Source organism: Thunnus maccoyii, chromosome 6 (assembly GCF_910596095.1).
Source record: "Thunnus maccoyii chromosome 6, fThuMac1.1, whole genome shotgun sequence".
Lineage (NCBI taxonomy): Eukaryota > Metazoa > Chordata > Actinopteri > Scombriformes > Scombridae > Thunnus > Thunnus maccoyii.
The window spans coordinates 10,465,107-10,488,877 of NC_056538.1; the positions used below are offsets into that span (position 1 = coordinate 10,465,107).

The window sequence follows — 23,771 nt, forward strand, 5'->3', positions numbered from 1 at the left end:
AAGAGAGTAAAGAAAAAAAGTCAAGAAGAAACCTGAGATCAGAGCAAAAAAGAAAAATGCTTGTGGCGACTGCTTCCTTTATTGTTTCCCTGTCTCATGGTGTGGCAGATGGAGACAGGAACAGGCAAAGCAGCCTGCCAATTTCAGGCTTATTAACTTAAGTGGGATAACTACTGCAGGTGCTTTATTTTGGCATCTTGAATCATATGGATCAAGAAATTTGTGACAATATGTTGTTTTTCATATTAAACTTTTTCTATGAGGATTTAGATGTGGCTCATGTACTCCCATATCCCACATTTGGTTTTCGTATCAATCTAACAAAAGCAAAAAAGAAAAAAGAAAAAGAAGCATTAACAATATTTAAGTGAAGATTGCTGGTTGCCTCCCCTCAAAGAGAGAAGAAAACGCACACCATTTTCATCAATCCAGTGCATTTTGGCTTATCACGTGGCATTACAAGATGCAATATCATAAAATGTATGATAGTTGAAGTAGACAATATAGTGATTAAGATAACCTTCAAGACAGAGTACCACTGCCCTCTTGTGTTTTGGGGTGGAAAGGGCGGAATTGAGAACATGGAAATAGCATTATTTTGTCTAAACTTTACCCCATTTATGGAATCAAAAGTAGAACAAAGGTGTGGATTTCACTCACTCAATCACTCAGTCAAGATAGAATAAATCACAAACCAATGTGTTGTTTTGTTTTTCTTTCTAAAACTTGCTTTATTAGCGCCTTAAATTGACAGCGATTGACTAGAAAGGTTCACAGTGAATTGGGCTTCTTCTATTTACACATGAAAGTACAGAAAAATAATTCTGCATTCTGCGTTACATATTTATAACATCTAACAATTAAGATTTAAACTGTATATTCCCTGATCATTTAAACTGAATAGAGTATATTCTCAATAAACTTTTTTTTTTTTTTTACATTCAAGCTAAATTAGGCATGTTTAGGCACAAAAATATTCATACTTCTTTCACGAGCACTCTACATATCTAAACCTCTGTCTAACCCAAAACTCCAGGTAAGTTTTGGCTCTCATTTTAGCTGTTATTTGTTCTCTCTCTCTCTGTCTCTCTCAAAGTCTCTTTCACCAACCAAAATGTGTCTCTTTTTTAAGAAGTGATTGCTCTCTGTTTGACTCCCCGTCTCCGGTGAAAGTGTTTCATTTCACTAATGCAGAAGTGAAACCAACTCCATTTAAAAAGGGAGTCTCATTGAATACTCTAGGGGCCGTGGGAATAATCAAAACACTGCGAGAGCCAGCGAGGAATACAAACTCCAGTTAAGAACAAAGGAAATGGAAATCAATGGCAGGATATGCAGATTTTTTTGACAGCTCAACGCGCAAATAATCTTTGGGGAGTTTGCCCTGTGTTGCCTTTGCCAGGTTAAAATAACAACTGAGCAGGGAAATATAAAATGCAGTATGTTGAAGAAAGGGCACAGCATTACACCTACTTAGTTTTGTGTGAAGGTGTTCCAAAACAATCAATAAAGAATGTACTGCATTGCAAGCAAGGCTGAATCGCCTAAGGCATGGTCTTATCTATAAGTGCATGGCTACCAACCCCAGGAATTCATTTAAAGCTAAACACTGTATTATTTAAAAGCTGTACTTTATGTTTTATGCACAGTTGTATTTGTCAGTTTGTCGACACTTGAGAAGCTTGAGGAACGTCTCCATCTTATGGGCATCTTTCTTGAAGCAGCTGAGTAAGGTATAGTCTCTCATAACAGATTCCAGCATCTCTGGCTGCACATCGTACTGGAATAGGCCTTGTTCGCTGTTGGTTGTGGTCAACATCCCCTCATCCAACATCTGGACAGTCACATTTGAAAACATGACAGAAACAGTTAGAAAAAACATAATTAAAGCTGTGTACTATCTACCAGTGGTTTTAAAGTGAAAGAAAGAAGTTAAGTTCTAATATGTAATAATAATAATAATAATAAGAAGAAGAATGATAGAACTGATTATCAAAATCATTTCACTGGCAGATGAACCTGATTGATGATTTTAAAATGAAATCTAGAAGTGGTACATTGCAATTGCCCTGACTGTACATGCTAGTCTGGACCTAGTTGTATAAATTTGTTTGTTATTTGCCCCACCTTCTTGATGAGGACCACCACTCCTTGCTCCAGACTGATCAGTTTCTCAGACACCCACTTGGTCTTGTTGAGCAGCATGTCGGGAGCATCATCATAGCGATCCAGTGTGGTCTGCAGGTAGACCAAAGGCTCGATCCATGACTGGACTAGCATCAGAACAGAGTGGAGCAACCATTTGTCCTGCAAGCCACACAGATGAAGAGTTGATATAAGTAATGTAGGACTGAATGAATGAGCAAATGAAATCACATAGTAAACCCTTAACACAAAACACAACAAAACATAACACAGCTATAGAACTGACTTTGCTCTGTTCAAGTTGATGGGGGAATATTTATTAGCAGTATTGAAACTGCTAGTTGAAAGTTATTTCATCTCTATTATAGTAAATGTGATCTTTGAAACTGCATATACTGCAAGGTCCTTCTTTATGTTAGTAATTTATCCTCTGCCCTTTCTGTTGAATTATTGCCTGCTTAATGCTTTAGTGGACATTTGTATGGTAGTCATTTGCACTGGCTTTAGAGTCTGCTCTGCTTAGGGGAATTTAAGCAGGCTCAACTGCTTCACCCATGATATTTCAACCTACTTTTTTAATGAAGGTTCTGTAGCTAACAAGTCCCTGATCAAAATAGGGTGAATTACCGCTAATGAGTCTTTAAAGACGCTTCTTTTGCCATATATATACACTAACTGGTCATTTTATTAGGTACACCAGTGCAATTTAATGCAATCCAAGTTTATACATTTTCAGTTTTTGTTGACATTGTCAAAAAGGTGAAAAATTTACTTTATGTTTATTATTGAGGTTGTAGTGGGTGGTGGTGGTGTACTGGAGTGCATTACATTTAATGGTGTTCCTAATATTTTGTCCACTCCATTAACATACATGAGGAGGGCAAAATATTAGAGGCACTTTACAATATAATGCATTCCAGTATACGACCACCACCCACTACGAACTCAATAATAAACATAAAGTAGAATTATCACCTTTCTGACCATGTCAACAAAAACTAAAAATGTATAAGCTTCATAAAAGTAGAATTTATGGCAGAGCTGTTGTACTGGATTGCATTAGATTGCACAGGTGTACCTCATAAAGTGGCCACACTTTATGAGGTACACTTGGTACACTTGGCCTTTTTTAGTTGAAGGAGGATTATTGTAGAACCTTCCATTAATGAAATTATAGTCCACATCAGCCAAATCACCATTCATTGGCCTTTTGTTAAGTGGCTCAGCTTAGTTTCCACGCTACTGATGATGCTGACCTTTAGTCTAAAGGGCTATACACTGCTGGACAAAACCTCAGTAGGCACAGACAACAAAAAGAAAAAGCTGGAAGCATTAATTGTAATTAGTGTAAACCATTCAGCAGCTGACAGGGGCATGAGTAATAAGGACAGGAGGTTCACTTGCACACTATAACCTATATTATAACCTATATATTACTTTGTTTGCATACAAACACTCTGCATGAAACTGCCTCTATATATCACAAACAAGTGTACACATATACATAAAAGCAGAGGTGCACACATACTACCAGTTAGGTGGCAATCTGCGGCCATGTGCTTACAGATATTTGTTGGATTTCACTTTTGGAGCTGGGGATGGGTAAGGCTTTGGTGATGCATGTGTAGCCTGCCTGGTTCCTCTGAAGCCGCAGTGGGAATGGGACAAACATCTCCTCCTATAGGCCATACACACATGAGGAGAGACAGAAAATACACACAGCCACATACATATTTGTGCTACAATACTTGTGATGGTTTTGACCGAACCCATTTATCCTTAATCCTCATTTAGGGTTATTATGCAGAGTTGCAGATAAGCATAGGTTTAATTTTTAGTTTATTTTTCTCTAAAAATTAAAAATTCAAGGCTGTAAGCAGCAATATCCCCATCTATATTTGGTTATAGAATCTTGGTTTAGGCAATGTGTTAAAATGGTTACGTCTAGTCTTAACCCTAAAAAAAAATAACCTCTTAAAGAATAGGGGAGCAACACAACACTTTCATGGATTTTTCTAATTGATGTGAAAACCATTCATGTCGAAAGACGAACACATAATGACAGACCCAAAAAAAGACACATTAGGAAAACAATGACAAAAGCTTCACCAACCTCAGCCACTGGAGACACAGCTGAGACACATTTTGTTCTCCAGCATGTTCTCATCAGTGGACCCCATGCAGCGTCTGCTCAGTAACAAGCCCTACATCATCCCATTTCAAAGACCATTTTGGATCTCAAGACTCAGAGTGAAGGGGATTCAACAGGCTGCAAAACATGTGCTCACACTGCTGCAGTATATCATTATCACATTCGTATTACTCCACTGTAGGCCTGCTCTTTCAATAAAACATCTTTGGCTCCGAAGAAAGATAGAAGATTACTTTGAAGCCTGGCAGTGAGGCGATGATCATGTCAGAATCAAAAGCAAATAACAGAGTATCTAAGAGTAAGTGTCAGTGCTTTTGGTCCAGCATATTGTGAAAAAAGGCTAACAAAAAGTCCTTCTGCTCAAATTGTAGAACTCATTCAAATTGTTCCTGCTATATTTCATGATAAATAACATAGTCTGGGACATCGATGAGTGACCGATGAGTGATGTCTCTCTGGATGACTCAGTTTTATTACTTAACACTGTAATTTTTAGTTATATATATAAAAAGTAATATTAGATGGTTTCTCAAACCCAGAATTCAGCATTGCTGTCACTGTACCCTTTTCCAAAGGCGACATTTCTACGGTACTGTTTTTCTAAATGCTGATTTCACATTTTATAAAACTACTGTATTATAAAAAACCATGCCCAACAGCATCAGATAAGAATATTCCCCCTGTAGTTTATGGATTTTCTTAGATTGCACATCAGTTGAATCCCTTCTTTCTAGGCAGAAAGAAAAATATTATCTGATGCTCAGGCTCAGTGTGAAGTGTGATTCTGTTTCTCCTGAGGCTATACACACACAACTAAATCTTTGCCCTTACAGTATTCTGTAAAAGCCTGTGGATGCAACGGGTCTGCTGCACATTTAAACTATTTTTTTTCCTGTACAGCACACAAGTGCAAAGATACATTTTGGTGTAATGGTTGGTGTTACTCACAAACAAAGAACATGATTCTTCTGAGACACGGTAGATGAGCTCAGCATGCTGGATGACTCTGTCTAGAAGTTTCTCTTGAGAGATGGAGGGGCAGCGGGAGAGACTGCCCTGCTCTTCCTTACAGTCTAGTGGGATGCTTACGGTAAGAAGGTAGGGCCAGAGCAACACAGCCCATATACCCTGCTGCATGACTGAAGACCGCAAACAAACAAATGTAACAAATATTCACAGGTAAAACAGGCCACTGCAGAAACTATGAAAGTCTGAAATTCCTACATTTTTATTGTCTACTTCTACCTTATTTACTTTCTTCAGAATTACATAAATCAAACACCACTGTTCAACTTTAGAATTAAACTGCTATAATTTACATGCATCTGTACAATTACACGACGTGTTTGTGAGGTGTGATGCATTACCTGTCATCATGTTCATTCTGTCTGTATTCTTCAAGTCTCCTTAGCTTTTCTGTCATGCTGACTCCATTTATAAAGCCTGACCAGGCTATGCATACAGGAAAAGGTCATTTTGGTGTTGCATAGGTTGATACCAGTCTTCCCAAACCAACGCATTTCTTTTCTCATGCATAATACCAAGATGGCAACTATAGTCGGGTGTGCTAAGCCTGACTACAGTTTGTTCCTGATTTAAATTTGTAAACTGGGAATTTGTCTAAATATATTAAATCTCTATCAACCTACCTCAGTTTAAAAATAAATAAAAATAAAATACATTTTTAGTCCACCCAGCATCCTGATGCAACCCAGTCTTACATCAAAATGTGTAATAATGTTGATCCACATCACAAAACACAATAACTTGTGAGAAGCCTATGTTGTTTTTTGGCCTATTCTTTCCTATTGGCCTGCACCCACATTCCTTTTATTTTCAGTGGAAAAAGGAATATCTCAAGCTAGTTTCGGCATTAAAATGTTGAAATGTATTTCAACATTTCTAGCGAGAAATTAGATTTTACTTTCATAATCTTTGTTCAGTGAACGTATATGGTGTTTAGTTTGCTAGTTATTATGAAGATTATTTCAGGTCTTGCCAGAACATTTTTGGAATGCAACGTATTCTATCATTGCTATGGTGGTTGCCACAGATGCTGCTATTGCTGAAAACACACATGTTAGTCTGAGCTGTTCTATCTCGCACAGGTTCCGCCCTCCACTTGACTTGCTCCGCTGCTGGCATTGGTCCGCTGGGACTTCCCGCAAGTGATGACCATTGTAGCGGGCCATGTTGGGGTAACACTTCCACCCAAGCCAGTGAGCTGTCTCTGTGAGGGTTTCTACTGAGCAGCTCAACCAACTCTAGTGGCTTTTGTGTTGCTTCCCCTCCCAGACAACTGGCAATATATGGAGGCGTCCTGAGAGTAGCCATTTAAGGCAAAAGCCCCAGTTGCAGGTTTGGCAGATTTAGATTTTCTCGGAGTGTAGGGCTGCATGGAGGCTACTTACCCCACCTTGACACAGCCCTCGCTGCCCACCTGATTCCACAGGCAGCCAGCTGGTCATCGAACAGGAAGCCGCTACCACTGCTACTGCTTGTCAAGGAGTGACGCTAGAATATTTGACACAGCAGGCCCTTTTGACCCATTTCATTGGTTACTCAGCACCTCAAATGACTGGAGGAGGAGAGGTCGCAGCTTAGCTATCATCGGTCACTCGCCCAACCTTTAGAGAGGGGATGAGGTGAGGCGTAACAGCGTGACAGAGAGAAAGAGAGAGTGGCGGCGGAACAGAGCACCCATAGCTCCTGCCACCTCCACTTCTCATGCTCCGCAAGTGGTGGTGCCGCTGGGACTGCTGCACATGTGGCACCTGCAGGGGTAGTTCGCCAGTCTTTGCTTGGATGCCATGAAGCACAAGTGCTGCTTGGTGACCATTTCCCCAGTGCAGGACAACCTGTAATACCGGGGTCCTCACAGCACCTGTCACAGGGAACACCACTGGGATGAGTGACTTCCTATGTTACTGTGTTCACCCTGATGGGGTGGGGAGGGACTTGCCTGGGGAGAGCAATAGGTGTAGTGTGGCCTCCGATGCAGAGCTGACACATCAACTTCCTTGAACTCGGGCCATGTTTTTGGTCCTCCAACACTTCAAGCCCCTGTTACAGGGGAGACATGTGTTAGTGAGGGCCAACAACCGCACTGCGATGGCCTACATCAACAGGCAGGGCAAAGTTCGGTCTGCTGCATTTGTTGTCTCTTAAGGCACTCCAAATCCCAGGAATGGAGAACAGGGGGGCCGACTGGGCCGTCAAAGGGTGGCCCAGCCCTGGACCATTCCCCAGTTTTGTGCGGTTCTGTCTGAGGAGGCATCGGTGATAGGTGTGCTGTCCATTTTGGGCCAGCCCCTCCAGGCTTGGCTCTTGAAAGGGACAGACTGATTTAGGCTGGACTGTCTGTATGGGTTGTACTGACCATTCAGGTGGTGAGGGCGGGATCCTCCACTGCCTGTTAAAGAACACAGTGGTTGGGATTCCAACGCTAGTGCAAGGAAAGGAGGTTAGATTCCATGACGTGTGCAGTCGGCTATATTCTCTCCTTTTTGCAGTGCTTTCTGGATAGAGGGCTGTCTCATGCCACTATTAAAGTGTATGCAGCAGCCATCTCTTCCTGTCACAAGAATTTTGGCGACAGACCTGTCTTTATCCACTCTCTTGTGAAACATTTCTTGCAAGGGTCAGGAGACAACGCTGGGTGATGCATGCTTCTACCCCCCAATGGGAACTGCCTCTAGTACTTCAGTCAAGGATCCTTATGAGCCTCTGGAGCACTCCTCTCTGAAGAAGTCACTCAAGACAGCTTTGCTGCTTGCTCTGACCTCAGCTAAGAGATTGTGTGAGTGGAGCACCCTGTCAGTTCATCCCAGCTGTCTGCTGCTTCGTGGTGACCAAAGCAGTGCTACTCTCAGACCGAACCCCTCTTTTGTTCCCAAGAACATAAGGAGTTCATTTTTTTTTTCAAGAACTATTCAGCTAGAAGCATATTGTCCTCCCCCCCAAAGGCATGTCAGGGTGGCAAAATTGCATCTATTGTGCCCAGTATGTGCATTGGCATGTTATGTTGTGCGCATGGCCCCCATCAGACACACAGAGCAACTGTTCAGCTGTGCTACAGGGATGGTGTGGCTGGAAAAGCCCTATCCAAGAAACATCTTGCCAGGTGGCTTTGTGAGTGCATCTCCCAAGTCTATAGGCAGGCAGGAAGTGACCCCCCACTGTGATCTGTGCACACTCTACACGCAGTGTGGCAGTGTTGTTTAGTAGGATGAGTGTCAAGAACAATGCACAGCAGTGTTGTGGACTACGTCCTGTGTATTCATATGGTTCTATCACTTGAACATGTTGGGCTCCTTTTCACAGTCTGTGCTCACTGGATTGACCCAAGGCTGGTGAAAAGGGTGGGTGTTTGTGTCAATTGTGTTTCACCTGACCCCCCTCTGGGCATAATACACCTGCATTTTTCCTATGCTCCTCGATGACCTGGGGAATGAGGTGTGCAGAGGGTGTGTTACGTGACAGTATACCCCTGCGAGGTAAGACCATGGCCTTACCCAGCTCAGTGGTATATTATCTGGGTTGGCTGGGCTGCTGTGGCAGCCTAGGCTATAAGAAGTACTTAGGCTGTGGCAACTAACCTTTAGCCGGTCAGGATCAGTGGGGCTGGGTTGGATGTTATGTCACAGCAGGGCATTCGTTCATCTGTGTGAGACAGAACAAAGGTTACGATATTGTAACCCTAGTTCTATTAGCATGGGCGCAAACCTCCACATACAGGCCCTGCCACTTCTACACCGCTCACTGAAGAGGTTGTGGGATGTTGGACGACAGGCATGCTGCTTTATATACTGTGGGCTCCAAATGTATTCAGGTAGGCATTTCCTAATTGGTTAGCTACGTTTATACAAATTTCATTGGGCAAATACGTGCATGTGTTTGGAGGAGAATATTACCCATAGAAGCCAGTGGAGGGCTCCGACTGTGCTAATAGAACTAAAGTTACAATGTCCTAACCTTCGTTTCACGTTGTGGACCAACATAGCCATTACACATTTTGATGTGAGACTGGGTTGCCAGATGCCATTGGCCTATAATCCAAGAATGAAGGCTGTAACTGATTTATCAAACAAAAGCTCAAAAAAAGGGAATGGGCTGAAAAATCCCTCTTTTCAGCTGAGGTAAGTATGTAATGTAGATTTAAACATGCATGTCAGAGAAGGCTACAGAAAAGACAGCATAAAACTGTAATAGACACAACAAAAAGAGGCTGAATGAATGAGAGTAGGAAATCAATGGGATCTAAGAAAACCTCTCAAAGCTTCTTTTTTTATTTTGACATTCATATTCCATTCTGCTCAGAAAACCATGGGTGTGTGAGAGTAGCTCTACCCAGAAGCTACGGTTTCCCAATTGTAATGACTGTGTTTAGCTGTCACAGAAGGAAGCACATATTTAGTAGTAATCCATTCCAGCTTGAAACAGTCCCAGACAAGGTAGGCGTACAGGACTCTATTAAAGGTTCTATTTTGCAGTCTTTTTATTTTGTTGTTTTTTTTTTGCATAGAACAATCCCTTCGCTACTTATTTTTATCTGCTCCTTAAATCATTTCTGCCATTAGTATAATCCAATTGAGTTATTACTAAATAGGATATATTTGCCTCTAACACAGACTTAAGGTACAGCTGAATAAAATTATTGTCCAGTGTAAACCAAAATCATGTCATTAAACAATTAGAATTAAAGGGGATACTAAATAGGATTGTATTCTTAAATGGGTCACAACTGTATCCTTAAACTGTAATGACAGACAGGGGATCAGCAAGTAGTGGCTTATGGGTGTTGTGTTACTGAACTTGACGTCATGGAGATGGTTCCTATTCACACACCCTTAAGACACCTGAAGCCTCATTTCATGTATGTCAACCTGTTTCATATGAAACAATGTTCTCTTCTTTTACTTCTTGTACTTTTCCTTCTCCGCCTCCTTGGTGTGTCACGAGATTTTAAACAGACAAAATTTAAACACACCTCTCCCAAAAACTGCTTGTTTTCTTCAACCTCCTCATGATAAATCCTATTAAATGTACAGGGAATATATAAAACTGTGACAACTGTACGTTAGTAAATTTATAAAACATCCCAACTAATGTAATAGGACTGAGGTCACAGTTGTGATTACTCTTTAATATGAAGATATTTTTGCTCATTCTAATCCGATTTGGATATCAACCAAAAAGGTATTCAGTGAGTCTTTGCAGCACAATCTTAAACAGGTTTGGCCTCATTTCTTGTTTGTGCTAGATTCTATAAATTCACATCAGAAATAATCAACTTAGATGCAAGCATGTTTTGTGCATCCACATGTTTTAACCATTGCTTTTTGCATGTGAACAGTGAAAACTAAAATGAAAACATACCAAACTTAGGGAGTGCATCCCAGTACCAGTATTCTGATGTTGTAGTGTTAATGACTCTCAGTCTACTAAAGAGGCTGATTCAAAAAGGGAATTTTGCAACACCAACCCACAACAAAAAACACATTTCAGTCGTGTTTTTTCCAGTTGTCTCTCTTACAAGTGCCTGATGGAACAGATAAGAACAGACAATTTTAATCAATATTGTGTAAATCAATACTATTTAATGGCTGGTGCTTCACATGCACTTCACACAACTGCGACCCAAAGAATATTTTTTTTTCAAGTTTTCCTTATGTAACTGGATGTGTTTAATGTGCGTACCTACTTGTACACTGATTGTGTATTGGGCTGTAAGCTCTATCAAAATTTCTGAGTGATGGAGGACTGCAGTTGCTACTGCATTCACGACAATGCCAGCATAGACAATGTGTCAGAGACTTGTGCTACACTAAGTGATATTATTTCAAAAATGTATCTACAGTTACCATTAAAAGTATATTTTATTCCACTTAGGCTGAAATGGCAATAATAAAGAAAGGTTATTTTATTATTTCACCAGCAGTACGACTGCACCAAACACAGCTGAGACTCGATGAGCACAATATATAATTCTGAACCAAAGAACTAAATACAGAGGGAAATTTGAATGGAGGGAATGAAGTATTATTAAATAATAATACTAATAATAATATTTTGAAAGTACATTACTCCCCTGCAAAATAAATGTTATTCTTAACATTTACAGTGCAGTAATATGGACTCTTCGCAATATTCTACTTGATCTTGTTAGACTAATATTTCTTACTCACATAATGACATTTGCTTTCTTTTAAAAGTAAACTACAGCTAAATGGAAATAAGGTCCATGCATGAAGCATACTTCATTTGCAGCTGTTCACGTTGTATAATGAAAAACAAATACCCCATTTTCGGGGTATTTCCTGATTTCATTGTCTTAAGAAGTACAAAACAATTCAGCATGCTAAAGTGTCTGCTTGTTCCGTTATCCAATTTGTCAAGATTAGTCGAGACCTGGAAACAGAGACAGCTCACCTTCAAAATAAAAGTTGCACATTTTGAGCTACACTAAATAACAATAGCCTAAATAATGAACATAATTCATAACTTCTTTAACACGCTTTGGAGATAAAACTATGTAAAAAAAAAAAAAAAAAAGAAGCAGAGGTGGTGGAATCAGCCCAGGGATTTTCAAAGTAAATGCAGCGTGAGACGCACTGAGCCACTGCAGACATTAACATTACATTTAGGTGAGTCCAGCTTTATTCGAGTTAACCTCTCAAACCAAACACAGTTAAAATTGTTTACCTGCCCACCACCATAGCTAGTTTTATCTCCAAAGTGTGTAACACAAACTAATACTTTTACTTTGCTTTGACTTTAATAATTCATGCCTGATTGTACCTCCAAGTACCTCCTTTAAATTACATCTAATCATTTTCCTTCATTGACAAATCTAGAATCTATGAATACACAAATATTTTTCATCTCAAAAGTTGAACTGCTGGACATGTCTCCTTCTCCACTGTAATGTCCATTATGTGTACTGGAGGCTTACTCAAGTTGCAAACTTTTTAAATTGTTGTGATTTCACAGTTCTTACACAACTTAAATTCAGATTTAGGTGAGAACAGAGAAACTCTCCACTTTCAGCAGATGAATGTGGAAATTGTCTTCTTGTGTCAAACATTCTGCACAGTGAAGGTCAAACATCCGATTGGAGGAAGAAGAAAAACATATTTATTACAATTTAAGCATGTGCACTGCTGAAATTTCCTAACAAGCCATTCCTTAGACATTTACTTAATCTCATCGTGGATTGATTCTTTCTGCAGGATATATTTCACATCTTCAACATTCCATCTAGTTATGAAATGCATGTTTTGTCCATGAGACCTTCTCAACTTTTGCCCATACTATGCTGAAGGTAAGGCCAGATTGGTTCAGACAGTCCTTGTGGGGTTTTGAATACTGATGGTACCCTGATGATGGCCTTTGCCTTGATCCAGTAGAGTAAAAACAGTATTTCCATCAACACCATAAAATATCTCCTGGATGTGTGGTGGATGGGGTGCCTATGTGGAAATCTTTCAATACAGTCAAAAATAAAGATGCTCCTCTTTCTATTAAACAAATAAGGAGATGCTGTGTTGAGGTGATGTATTGTACACCACAGTACAGCCTGGTGCCCAGGTGCATATTTTGTCTCGGTTATATGTTCAAACTGTCCGGGTCACTGCAGGGCCGAGCAGGCTGCCATGTAACCTGCAAGGTAAAAGAGTTTTCCACCAATCATACAATCTAAAGGTACATCCAGCCAGACTCCATTCATAAATCTGGGGTTAAGGGGACATTGTTTCCTGCCACAAATTGATTTAAAGTGTTTTCTGTGTTCGTCAGGTACTGCTGCTCCATGCAGCTGACACATAATCAGACTAACATACCTTGATTTTCACAAAAAAAAAAAGAAGGTGCTAATATGGCATACTGTTTAGCCACTCTAAATCACCGCAGGGATGGTATATGGAATCATGTAATTATTGCCATGTATAACTTTTTCTCGAGACGACTTCTTCCAACTACAAAAGCAGTTTATTAGCCACATAATTTTATTCACCTGCCAGTCTGCCACCACCACATCATCTCCGTTCAGCCCACTGATGTGTTGGTATCTGCTGCGGCAACAAGTTTTGTTGCTTTCTTCAGTAAGAACCTATGGAAGAAGGGCACTTATTTCCTATGTATTTATTATTCTGTGGGCCATAAGTATTTAAACTCAGCAAGACTTGTCTAAGTAGGCTAATTGCATATTAGACACACATAATTGTAGGCTAGACAATATCATACATGCTACAATGACTTCTATCACCAGCAGCTCAGCTTTTATGTTTTCTTTTTTTTTTTTTTCACACAAATACCGTCTTATACCATATACCCCAGTGAAATGTCAGGAAGGCATGAAGGTATGAAAAAATAGATACCGCCCAAGCCTAGTGTATGGTACATCTCACATAAGATGGTCATGATACATGATTAGCAACAGCGAACAGTTAATTTTGAGTTTCATTAATTTGTTTCATCAGTGAGATAATGGACTTTATTCCTCTACCTGGAACTTCAACGTTGCATTAAACCTAATTAGGGATCTACTCTCCAGTAATGGGATCAAGTATCTTGTCAGTGCCTGTGATTTAAGATTTTCAATCATATAAACTGAAGCTCACCTTAACCCAGGCCTGAAATGGGATTTTGATTCACTGTCTGCTTTTAAGTCAAACAGGGTACTTAGCAGGTCACGAATTGGATTGATTTGTGCTTCAGGCAGGTTATTGGATTACCATGCCACACTCATAATGGATACTTAGCTCTTATGTCCCAAAAGGCTTGAATGTTATTTATCTCGAGTTTTTTGTTTTAAGCAGTTTTGTGCTTTTTGCGCAAAGGGTTGTATGAATAACAGGTCTCTCACTATGTTTTAGCTTTGACTGCAAAGGTGCTTTAACATTGAGAGCAAGTTGTTGTTTTTTTTCTCACTGACTGTGTTCTATGGGGCTTACAGACTCTAGTGAGGACATTCCCTTTGGCTTTGGTTTGTTTCGGGACTTTGGATCTGTGATCATGGTGCGACCCCCTGTCAAAACCTAAACTCATTTCTCAAAAGTTTTGTTTCACACGCTCTATACCTGTTTGCCCAATGTGTTTCACAGCCACACTTAGAATAATGGTTACAATCTACTTTGCCCTGTGAATCAGCCATGTACTGTGTTTTCAGTCCCTTTTTAGTCCCTTCCTGATTTTGTTTGGCTATTATCAACAATTTTTCCCTCCCACTGCATACTTTTCACAAGTGATGCTCCTTGGCCTGTGAGCTCTCTGATTGCTGTATTGTATTCCACTATTTTTGTAAATAGAGGTATGTTGTTTGACTTGCTTTGACTGTGTCTGAGTTTACCAGAGGGTGTTTTTCATCCTCACTTCTCACACTGGATTCAGACTTACTCTGTGAAAGGCCTTGTTTGGAGCTTTTATCTTTTGAGCCATCTTGTTTCCATTATAATGAGCAGTTTACATTTTCACACTACTATTCTTGTCTTGCAGGTACATTTTCATCTCTGCTGTTATATTGTCATTTGACAAACCTATTATGAAGGACTAGAAATGCTGACTCTGAACTAGCTCATACCAGATGGTTGTGTTCAAATGCAAACAGATGTTTCTCCAGATCATTACAAAGCTTTTGTCAGTTCCTGATATAATACAGTGGCATCTTCTTGGCTCAATGGTGTATTAATATTTTTTTGTTATGAGATAATCTGTAATAGTGACTTGTGAAAGATCTGTTGTTTGCTCTAAATACTGTTGCTCTTCAGATTTCACCCAGGCACACGATAAGTATCACTCCCAAAAATTCCACTGGAGGACATCCCCTCCTTAAAATGCTTTCAGTCTGGTGTTCAAGGCTATTAAAATCTCAAAATGTCTTTTAAATTTCTCTCACCAACATGTCCATTTATTCTGAAGCCTTTTTGGAAACCACTTAAAGAAGCACAGCAGCTGTGAGCAATGGAGTCTCTGCCTAAGAGGTGTGTTCTCCTGTGCTGCTGTGGCTCTGGCTGTTACCCCAGCAACAATAGAAGCGATGCACTGTCTCCCTGTCGCCTATGGCTTATGTTGACTGTGGTTCCTACTCATCAGTGGCATTTGACAGTGGCGCTGCACTCACTTCTTATCTTATAAGATGTCAAGTGTATCAGTTTGCTCCAAAACCACAGACACACCTTTGTCTTCTCTTTGAAACAGGTCACTCCATAATGTGCTTCACAAGACTGATTATTAATGTCCTCAAAATCATTGTGTAGTTCATTCACAGTCAGTCCAAGCAACTTAAGTTCAATTTCCAAGAGAAACTTTTCTTTGTGCTTTGGCATCTTGCTTAGCTAAGCATGCAACAACATTTGAAAATGACAATACAGATGTTACATTAGCTAGACAGTAATAGTTCGCTCACTTAAAATTGTTACGTGTACTTGCACACCTGTTGAGAGTTTTCCATGTGGAAGCTTGTTTTATAATTTTACCAGCAAGACTTACACAACATCAATGGACTGGTACCAAGCTTAGTCAAGACTCACACTGATTCTAGTTTTCTTTTGAATTTATTTTAGTAGTGCACCAAGGATAACATTTTATCATTTAAACAAAATACATGTGATAGGACTGAACAAAATGTTAAATTCAAATTATTAGATGAGTATTATTTTAAACTGAAACTTTCTCAAAATTACTAAATCTGCACTCTAAGTATTTTTTCCCAAGGATGCTAATTTCATGAGATAAACATTTGTGACAGTTATACATACATTTCTGTGTTACCGTTTATGTTTTTTTTTTTAACAGTTTAATTTGCAGATACCAGGTGTATTCACCCATGGGTACATTCACTTTGTTATTTTGGAGCATTATTTGATTTCTAAAGCAATTTCTGGTTTGAAATCTAAGGTGAAAATTGCATTTACGAAAGCGTCTTGCAAAAATATGAATTAATCAAAATGCATGAAGTGGGGAAATTGTGTTAGGTGGTGTATTGGCACCAAACCTTTGTACTTATTTGCAAAAGTCCCAATGTGATATCATGTCTGGCACCTACAGTATGTAGTGTGTTATCTTAATTTCAAAGCAGTCCATCTGGGAAAAAAAAAAGGAGTTGGTGCGTGAATTGAAATGAATATGTTCAAATAGGGAAACAAACATTTATTTATGTCTTAAATCTAAAATACAACAGGGAGTGTTGATACAGCATAGAATCCCAATATTACATTTGCATTCTTTCCCAAACTGCAGTAGTGGCCATTGCATTAAACTGTGCCCTAGATTCCGCAGACTATAAATTGCTACAATATTTAAATGGCTCTCTCTCTTGGCACTTTTTCAAATGTCTATTTTTATTTTCTTTTTAAATTATACCAAGGGAGGATCTTGATTTACATGCTCTTTATCTGTAGAGTCCTTCAGAGTCATACACATTCAAAAGTGCAAGGGATCTATTGATGTCCACTGTACAATTTCTCTGAGGCATCTTCTTATACAAAACCCAGCCCTGAAAGCTTGAGGCTGCTGCTACTTGTTCCTACATTGTGACAAGTGACCAATATGGTCCAAGGATCACATAGTCATACCACAATGTCGTAGAGTTGCCTATTTTTCTCTCTCCAGGGTTCTTTGAAATGCACAGTGCACTTAAATGGACATTCATGCCTCACACAGATGAAGGGCCCTATTTTAATCGTGTAAGCGCAACAACCAGTGCAACGTGGTACGTCTTGGACACATGGACAGTGTGTGCATCTCCGTGAGCACCTGTTATTTTGGTTCATGTATGTGCAGCAGAACAAAGTGCAAAAGGGCACGTGAATATAGATCAGCGGGTGTGTTGTCACATCACTGGTCTCATCGCTCTGACATAGCTGAGCCAATCACAGTGAAGCATCACAACAATGACCTAACAAATTGTTGTCTGTGTGGTGCTTTGCGATGTGAACACACAGTATCCACAAATCTGCTGCCGGAAGCAGATGGTATGGGTTTTTTAACAGTTGATTAGTACAATGACAAATAATAAATATTTTTTATGAGTAATCTAAGTAATTTCATAAGTAATAAAAAAATGGTAAAACTGTTTATATGATTGCATCCGAATTATGCTATTTTAGCCATAGTTCTACTGTATCTCACATTGTAAATGGTCATATGGTTTAGTAACTGATCTGACACCGTTGTGCAGAAATTCGGAGCATTGGTCAACACCTCAGGTAGAAGAAAGTGTCGAGGAGCCTTGATGTCTTATGCTGAGAATATTTATTGAAACGCTTGGCCAAGCGGAGAACAGAAACAGTAAAGATCAAGGGGGTCTGCACTTAGATGCTGTCTCTTCCCGTTCTGCCCTCTGAAGGTCTTTAGTCTTTAACCCCAACAGATCAGCCTACAATATGAAAAATTTGTCTAATTGGTTCATTAGTTTCTTAACAAGCAACTGCACTTTACCCATGTTAGTTCAGGTCACATTGCATGGTACTTTCAAGTCACCGTTAGCACAGTCTGGTTATGCCAATGTAAATCTGTGCAATCACCTATCTGTGGTGTCTAGGGAGTCTTGGGCCATCTTCCTGACCTTGGTTACCGGGACAACGCTGGTTCACTCTTTTTCAGAATGGCTCCAGTTTTCCCAAACACCCTGATAGCTGCATATCCAAGAGAGGCAGTGTCTCTCCCTGTAAGACTCAATGTTGCTTACTCTGTGACCTCAAGGCCCATGTTTGACCCAGTATAACCCAATTTGTAACCCCTAAAGATGGAAAATTCCATAACAGACACAACCCTGTAATGTTTCAAGAATAAAACATGGACCTCTAAAAAAGGTGGAAAGGAGAATATGATGCACACGATTAATGAGCTGCAGTAATCCGATGTCTCAAACATAAACAGGCAGAATAGTGAGTTAAAACCGACCAGCCTGATGTCTGTAGAGGTGTGTGTGTTATTTTGTTACAGCCTGCTGTCATTAGCATATGATATATACAAGGTAAACACAGCGCCATTACACACGGCCTGTGTGCTTCAGCTGCAGATTTATCAACACACATTGTGTCCTGCTGCCCTCAGATGGCTGCAGCTGTGGATAAAATATGTTATTACAATCACTCATGTCAATTTTTAGATAAATGCAAACCCATTTACTGATGTTCCTCCTTTGACCACATCAGATATTTTTTTGTTTGTTTTTTTTGTTATGCTGAAACACTAGTTGGAGATTGTTTGATTAGAATAGTTTATTTATATGTTAAGCAATATTCCATTACTGTATACAGTTTGCTCTTGTTGATGAAATCACCAAATTGGCAGCTGAGTGGCGTTGTGCCAGACAGACTGAAATATCTACTCTCAACGCTAAGTATGACCTAATTTCCAACAAAATACCAACAACTTACTTTGCGCTGCCCATATAGTGGCATCTAGCAGAACGGACTTGGCAGAAATGGAATATAATATTCATAAGTATGTTTTAATTAGTGTATAATCACCTGAAAATAAGAACTGTTGAGTTTTCCTTGCCTTAGAATGAGCCCTTTATATCTACATGGGGGGAGCGGGTCCAGCATATGAATTAACAAAAAGGCTAATATCATAACCAAGTTTTTGCCAAATACAATAGGAATGTAGAATTTATTTTGGGATTGATGCCGACACTAACATATCAAAATACACTTTCTTTCTTTTAAATACCTATATACCTAATTACCTACCAATATTATAGACATGCTTGGTTGTTGAATTGCAGCTTTTTTTTGCACAAGCCCATTTTGTCTCACAGTGTAAAACTAATATATACTTATATCTCCTCTATGGCAGCATGTGCTCAAAAAGACAACTTTTACCTGTATTCACCTCATCAGTGTGTTTCATGTGTGTCCCTCGTATTGCAAAGGAAACACATAATGCCGTCCAAATCATGTTGTCCATCAACATAATGAGAAAATGTTAATTTAGGCCTACATATTGGGCAAGTCACAAATATCTTGACACTGAACATGAGTAAAATGTTCAGTGACAACATAGTTCAAAATATTCACTGGCGATTATGAAACTTTTTTATGATTATGTTGAGGCACTGGCAGGGCTTGGTTAAGGTTAGGGAAAGATCATGGTCTTGGTTTAATACAGGAAAAAGCCTGCAGAGACCTGAAGCACGAGATTAAGAATGTGTCTCAACAATGTTAACTTAACCAACATGCTTTTGTTGCCTAAACCTAACCACAAAAGGGATGCAAACCTTGCTCTCCAGTGTCAACATCCTTTATTTGGGAACATAACGTAATCAATTAGTAGTTTAGTAACAATTTAGTAGTTATAGTATAAATGTAATTTCTAGGACATGGTTTACTATTTTGTATGATCTGCGTACACTAGTCAGAAGCCTGAATGACACTGAATGTATCATTTATTATTTCATATTAACAAGAACTCAGCAGATTCAAGCAACATGGCATGCATCTGTCTTATTTGTGATGTGCATCAAACTTAACCACTAGTGGCATTAAAACACAATACTGTTGACTTTTCTTCAGGCTTCAAAGGAAGAAAGTTACTTTAAGTCAGCTCTCACCATAGCAGAGACAGTTGGCCCAGATTCGGCATGAAGCTGGCACAGCTGGCATTCAGTTGACACTGGCATAAGGCATATGAACCGAACATGACCCAGGTGTGGCAGAGGTGACATCATCTTTAACTGGATTTTATCTTATCTCACTGACAGAAGTTTTACCATTTCTATTGCTGACTTTGTGTCTGATTCCTCTCGACTGTCTTGTGGTTGTACTGTCCTTGCTGAAGTGTTGGAACTTCAACTAGACAGCCAGCCAGCCAAACTCCATACAAACAACTCAGAAGTCAGGATGTACCATTCTAGCTCCATTTTTTTTATTGCAGACCCAATGTGCATATAGTTATGTATCAGGAGTGAAACTGAAAAAAATAACAAAAGAACAACACAATACTGTGATATCATCTGTACAAAGATATAGATTACCAAATATTAAAGAATCATAAATAAATTCTTATTTCCAATCACCACCAATCACTACTAGATAAAAAAACAGTAACAACAAGTAACAAAGGATACTAAGAAATGATAACAAACTCTAACACCAATATGGCTGACATTCAAATGGTAAGATAGGCAAGGCAAAGTGATAAGGCCTCCACCCTGTGGTTTACTAACCACCTTAACAGCCATATGAATTTACTCCAAAGATGTACACAATACAGCAGTCACATGTGAACAGGTATCACACTCAACTAGGCTGAGAGGTTGGCAGTTAGGTGATAAAATAAACCTTACACTTCAAACATTAGCAAAAATACTTGTCAGTATCTGAAGGAAACTGTTAAGTATACATATGAACAATACATATGAGCAACAAGCAATACCTCTGCTGGAGGGAACAACCAGATGACACCAGATTGGCAACTGAGATCCAGCCACAACTTTAGCCTTCAGCTAGACCATTGTTCACTAACTTCCTACTTCTGGCCTGCACAGGAAGTGATGTAAACCTCCTACCTCCAGTCTGCACAGGAAGTGATGCAATCTGACTAAATAGTAGAAAGCACTAAATCCCACAAGGTTTGGTTCTGGGGCACCTGTTATTATCTCTATATCTGCTGCCCTGATCATCAACAGATTTGATGTTGCTTACCATGCAGATGGTATCTAACTCCACTTCTCATTCAAACTTTGTAAGGCTTTTAGGCTACCTAGGCTCCTGGACTGTCTTAACGCTATTAAAGACTGGACGGCAGACAACTTTCTACAGCTCAATGCTGATAAGACAGAGGTTTCGTTTTTTTCCCCAGAAATTTTGATTATAAAAAGTATCGGGCCTCTTTCCTTTGCTGCCCACTCCAACCTGTAAAATTAAGGGGTAATATTTGATCAATCCTCATCGTTTGACACCCATGTAAAGCAGCTGACCAGATCTTGTTTTTTTCCATTTGAGAAATATCAATAAATTGAGGTCTGTAGATTAAACAGTTGAACTAGAAATGTTATACATGCCTTTATCTCTTCTCACATCGACTACTGCAATGCAATATTGACCTATCTTAGTATCTCTGCCCTTGATCATCTGCAGACAATCCAAAATGCTGCAAATAGATGGTATCACATTACTCCTATACCAGTGGTGGCTGGTGACTCAAAAAATTGGGGAGGACAGGAGGAAAACCAACATGGAATCTTACAACAAACCGCATCAAACTATATCATTGTCCCACCTGATGAAATCAGAGGGGTGGGGGGCAATTTTATATGCCAATAAAACAATTTGCTTGAGTGAGGAAAAGGCTGCTTCTTTGAAGACATTTAGCAGATACATAATGTCTCTACACAAAGAAGTGCTCATTTTAGCCATGGAGTGGATCAAATGTGTCATTTTACCAACAAAGTGAAATTCAAATTTATTGTACTGTTCTATTGTGACAACAAATTTATGTTCTCATCAAAAACAGACAACTTATCACATGATTTACATGTCTTTCCTATATATTTTCTTAGTATACAGAAATATATAAAGTAGCACAAAGCTTATAATGTGACACAGGTTCAGATCAGTGCTGAATACTAGAAAGATTGAACACTAAAAACATTCACAGATCTATAAGTGTAGTTTCACATCAGAAAGTATTAATGCATGTATCAAATACATGACTTACACACTCTGATCTATGTGCACGACATACAAAATACAATCTACAAAGCTGACATGTTTACACTAGGGGTGTTAACATGAACACAAAACTCACGGTTCGGATCGTATCACGGATTTGAGTCACCAATCAGATCATTATTAGGATCAGCCGAAAAAACGGGAGGAGACAAATAAAACTTTGTTTTCCATTTATTCTGTAACACACTTACAGCCAGAAACAGCAAGGAACTTTTACCCATGGTCTTCAATGAAAACAACATTTAAGATGTCCAATGTTTAAATAAAATAAAATAAAATATATAAAATATTCAATGCTCAGTTATTGCAATGTGAGGCATGAAACCTTCCTCTTTTAAATAGTGAATGAAACAGCCTCTGTCCACATCATCAAAACTTGATGGTAACAAACATTCACTGCTAATGTCAGTTAGCAGCTAAATGCTAATTAGCTGCTCAGCTGCAGCACATTAAACAGCAGGTAAACACAACTCAAATGTCACATCGGACCAGTTAGATGCTGGTTTGGTCGTTGCTCTTCAAAATCCCTGTTAGCGACATGCTGCCTGCCCATGACTTTTACTTACAGAAGTTTGTTTACTTTGTCTTAAATGAGACATTAAAGTTTGCAATTAATCCGCAGTTCATATGCCTGCCGAATTGTGGGGGGCGATCCATACGGATCACGGATCAACTACAATCTGTTACACCACTAGTTAACACTTGTTATTCTAGTTACTTTAAGCTTATTACTCAATATACGGCTCAGCTTAAAAACGCATTAAAGAAACTGTCAGAAGCAAGCAGCCAGACCTCCTGCACTCATTCACTAATCACACATCAACAGGTGACTGAACACCCACTCAATTAAAAACGAATGAATGAGTGAGTCCAGACAGCTCACTGTAACTTCAACAAGCAAACTAACGTTACCCTCAACACATTATAGGATCTCTGCTGCATTCTTGTTAAGGAGATAAATTCACACAACAGCCACACAGAGAGACATTTAACCATCAGAGATGAAATTAGCGACCAAAGAGACAGAGAGAGAGAAGCTGTATCTGACTCACGTTATCTGACGTCTTCTTCTTTCTATCATGGAGATGAAGTATTCATGTCATAACATCCATTTGTGACTGTTGGTCATCTTGTATGTTAGTTAACAGAACTTTATGGCTGCTGCTTAACCAGTCTGATATCATTAGCAACAATGACAAACAAGCTAACTCTCCTGGTTGTTTCTCCGGTTGCTTCTCTCTCCAGCTTCCCCAGCAGCGTCCTGCTGCTGCTGCGCTGGCCAGTCCAGATCATTTCTCCCATTAGCTTAACAACAGTCCTTAATAGTCCTTCCATGGATGTATAAAGAGTCCTTCAGGCTGCTACAACAAGCCAGCTGTTGCATTGGCTAACGCAAGGAGCTACTCTGCTACTCTGCCTTACAGTGGAGAGAATTGAAGATGAAATGGAAACTATCATTGGACCAACTCGATGTCAATATTGCATTCTGGTTGTTGATTGGTAAGGGAGGACAGCCTCCCTTGGAGCATCATTTTACGTGTCATGGCCAATCAAATTTTAGCATGAAAAAAAATGAAATACATTGAGTCCAATGTAAGAGATCCCGCCCTGCAGAGGACAGCAGGCACCCGTCCTCCTCTGTCCCCCACTCCACCTCCACCAATTGCACCCCCCACCCCACCACTTCACACACTGCCCTTTCTCCTCCCGCCCTGCAGGTGTCGCTGTTGAAGCATTTTAAACAGTAATGGCTTTTTTCCAAAGAAGAGAGAAAAAATACTTTATAAATAATACTG

The 23,771-nt window shown here is 39.5% G+C and overlaps 1 protein-coding gene across 2 annotated transcripts; it reads right to left on the bottom strand.

The window, feature by feature from the left end:
* Positions 1-1,069: 1,069 nt before the first annotated feature.
* On the bottom strand, positions 1,070-23,060 carry smtla (somatolactin alpha). 2 transcript variants are annotated; one of them, XM_042414714.1, is made up of 5 exons: positions 5,665-8,874; positions 5,246-5,436; positions 3,710-3,823; positions 2,128-2,307; positions 1,070-1,834 (listed from the first exon to the last, which is right to left on the bottom strand). In XM_042414714.1, exons 1-5 carry the CDS (start codon positions 5,678-5,680, stop codon positions 1,640-1,642), a joined length of 696 nt encoding a protein of 231 aa, XP_042270648.1. In that variant the 5' UTR covers positions 5,681-8,874; the 3' UTR covers positions 1,070-1,639. The 2 variants fall into 2 exon arrangements, with proteins under 2 accessions (XP_042270648.1, XP_042270649.1); XM_042414715.1 differs by lacking the exons at positions 5,246-5,436; positions 5,665-8,874 and adding an exon at positions 23,028-23,060.
* Positions 23,061-23,771: the final 711 nt, after the last annotated feature.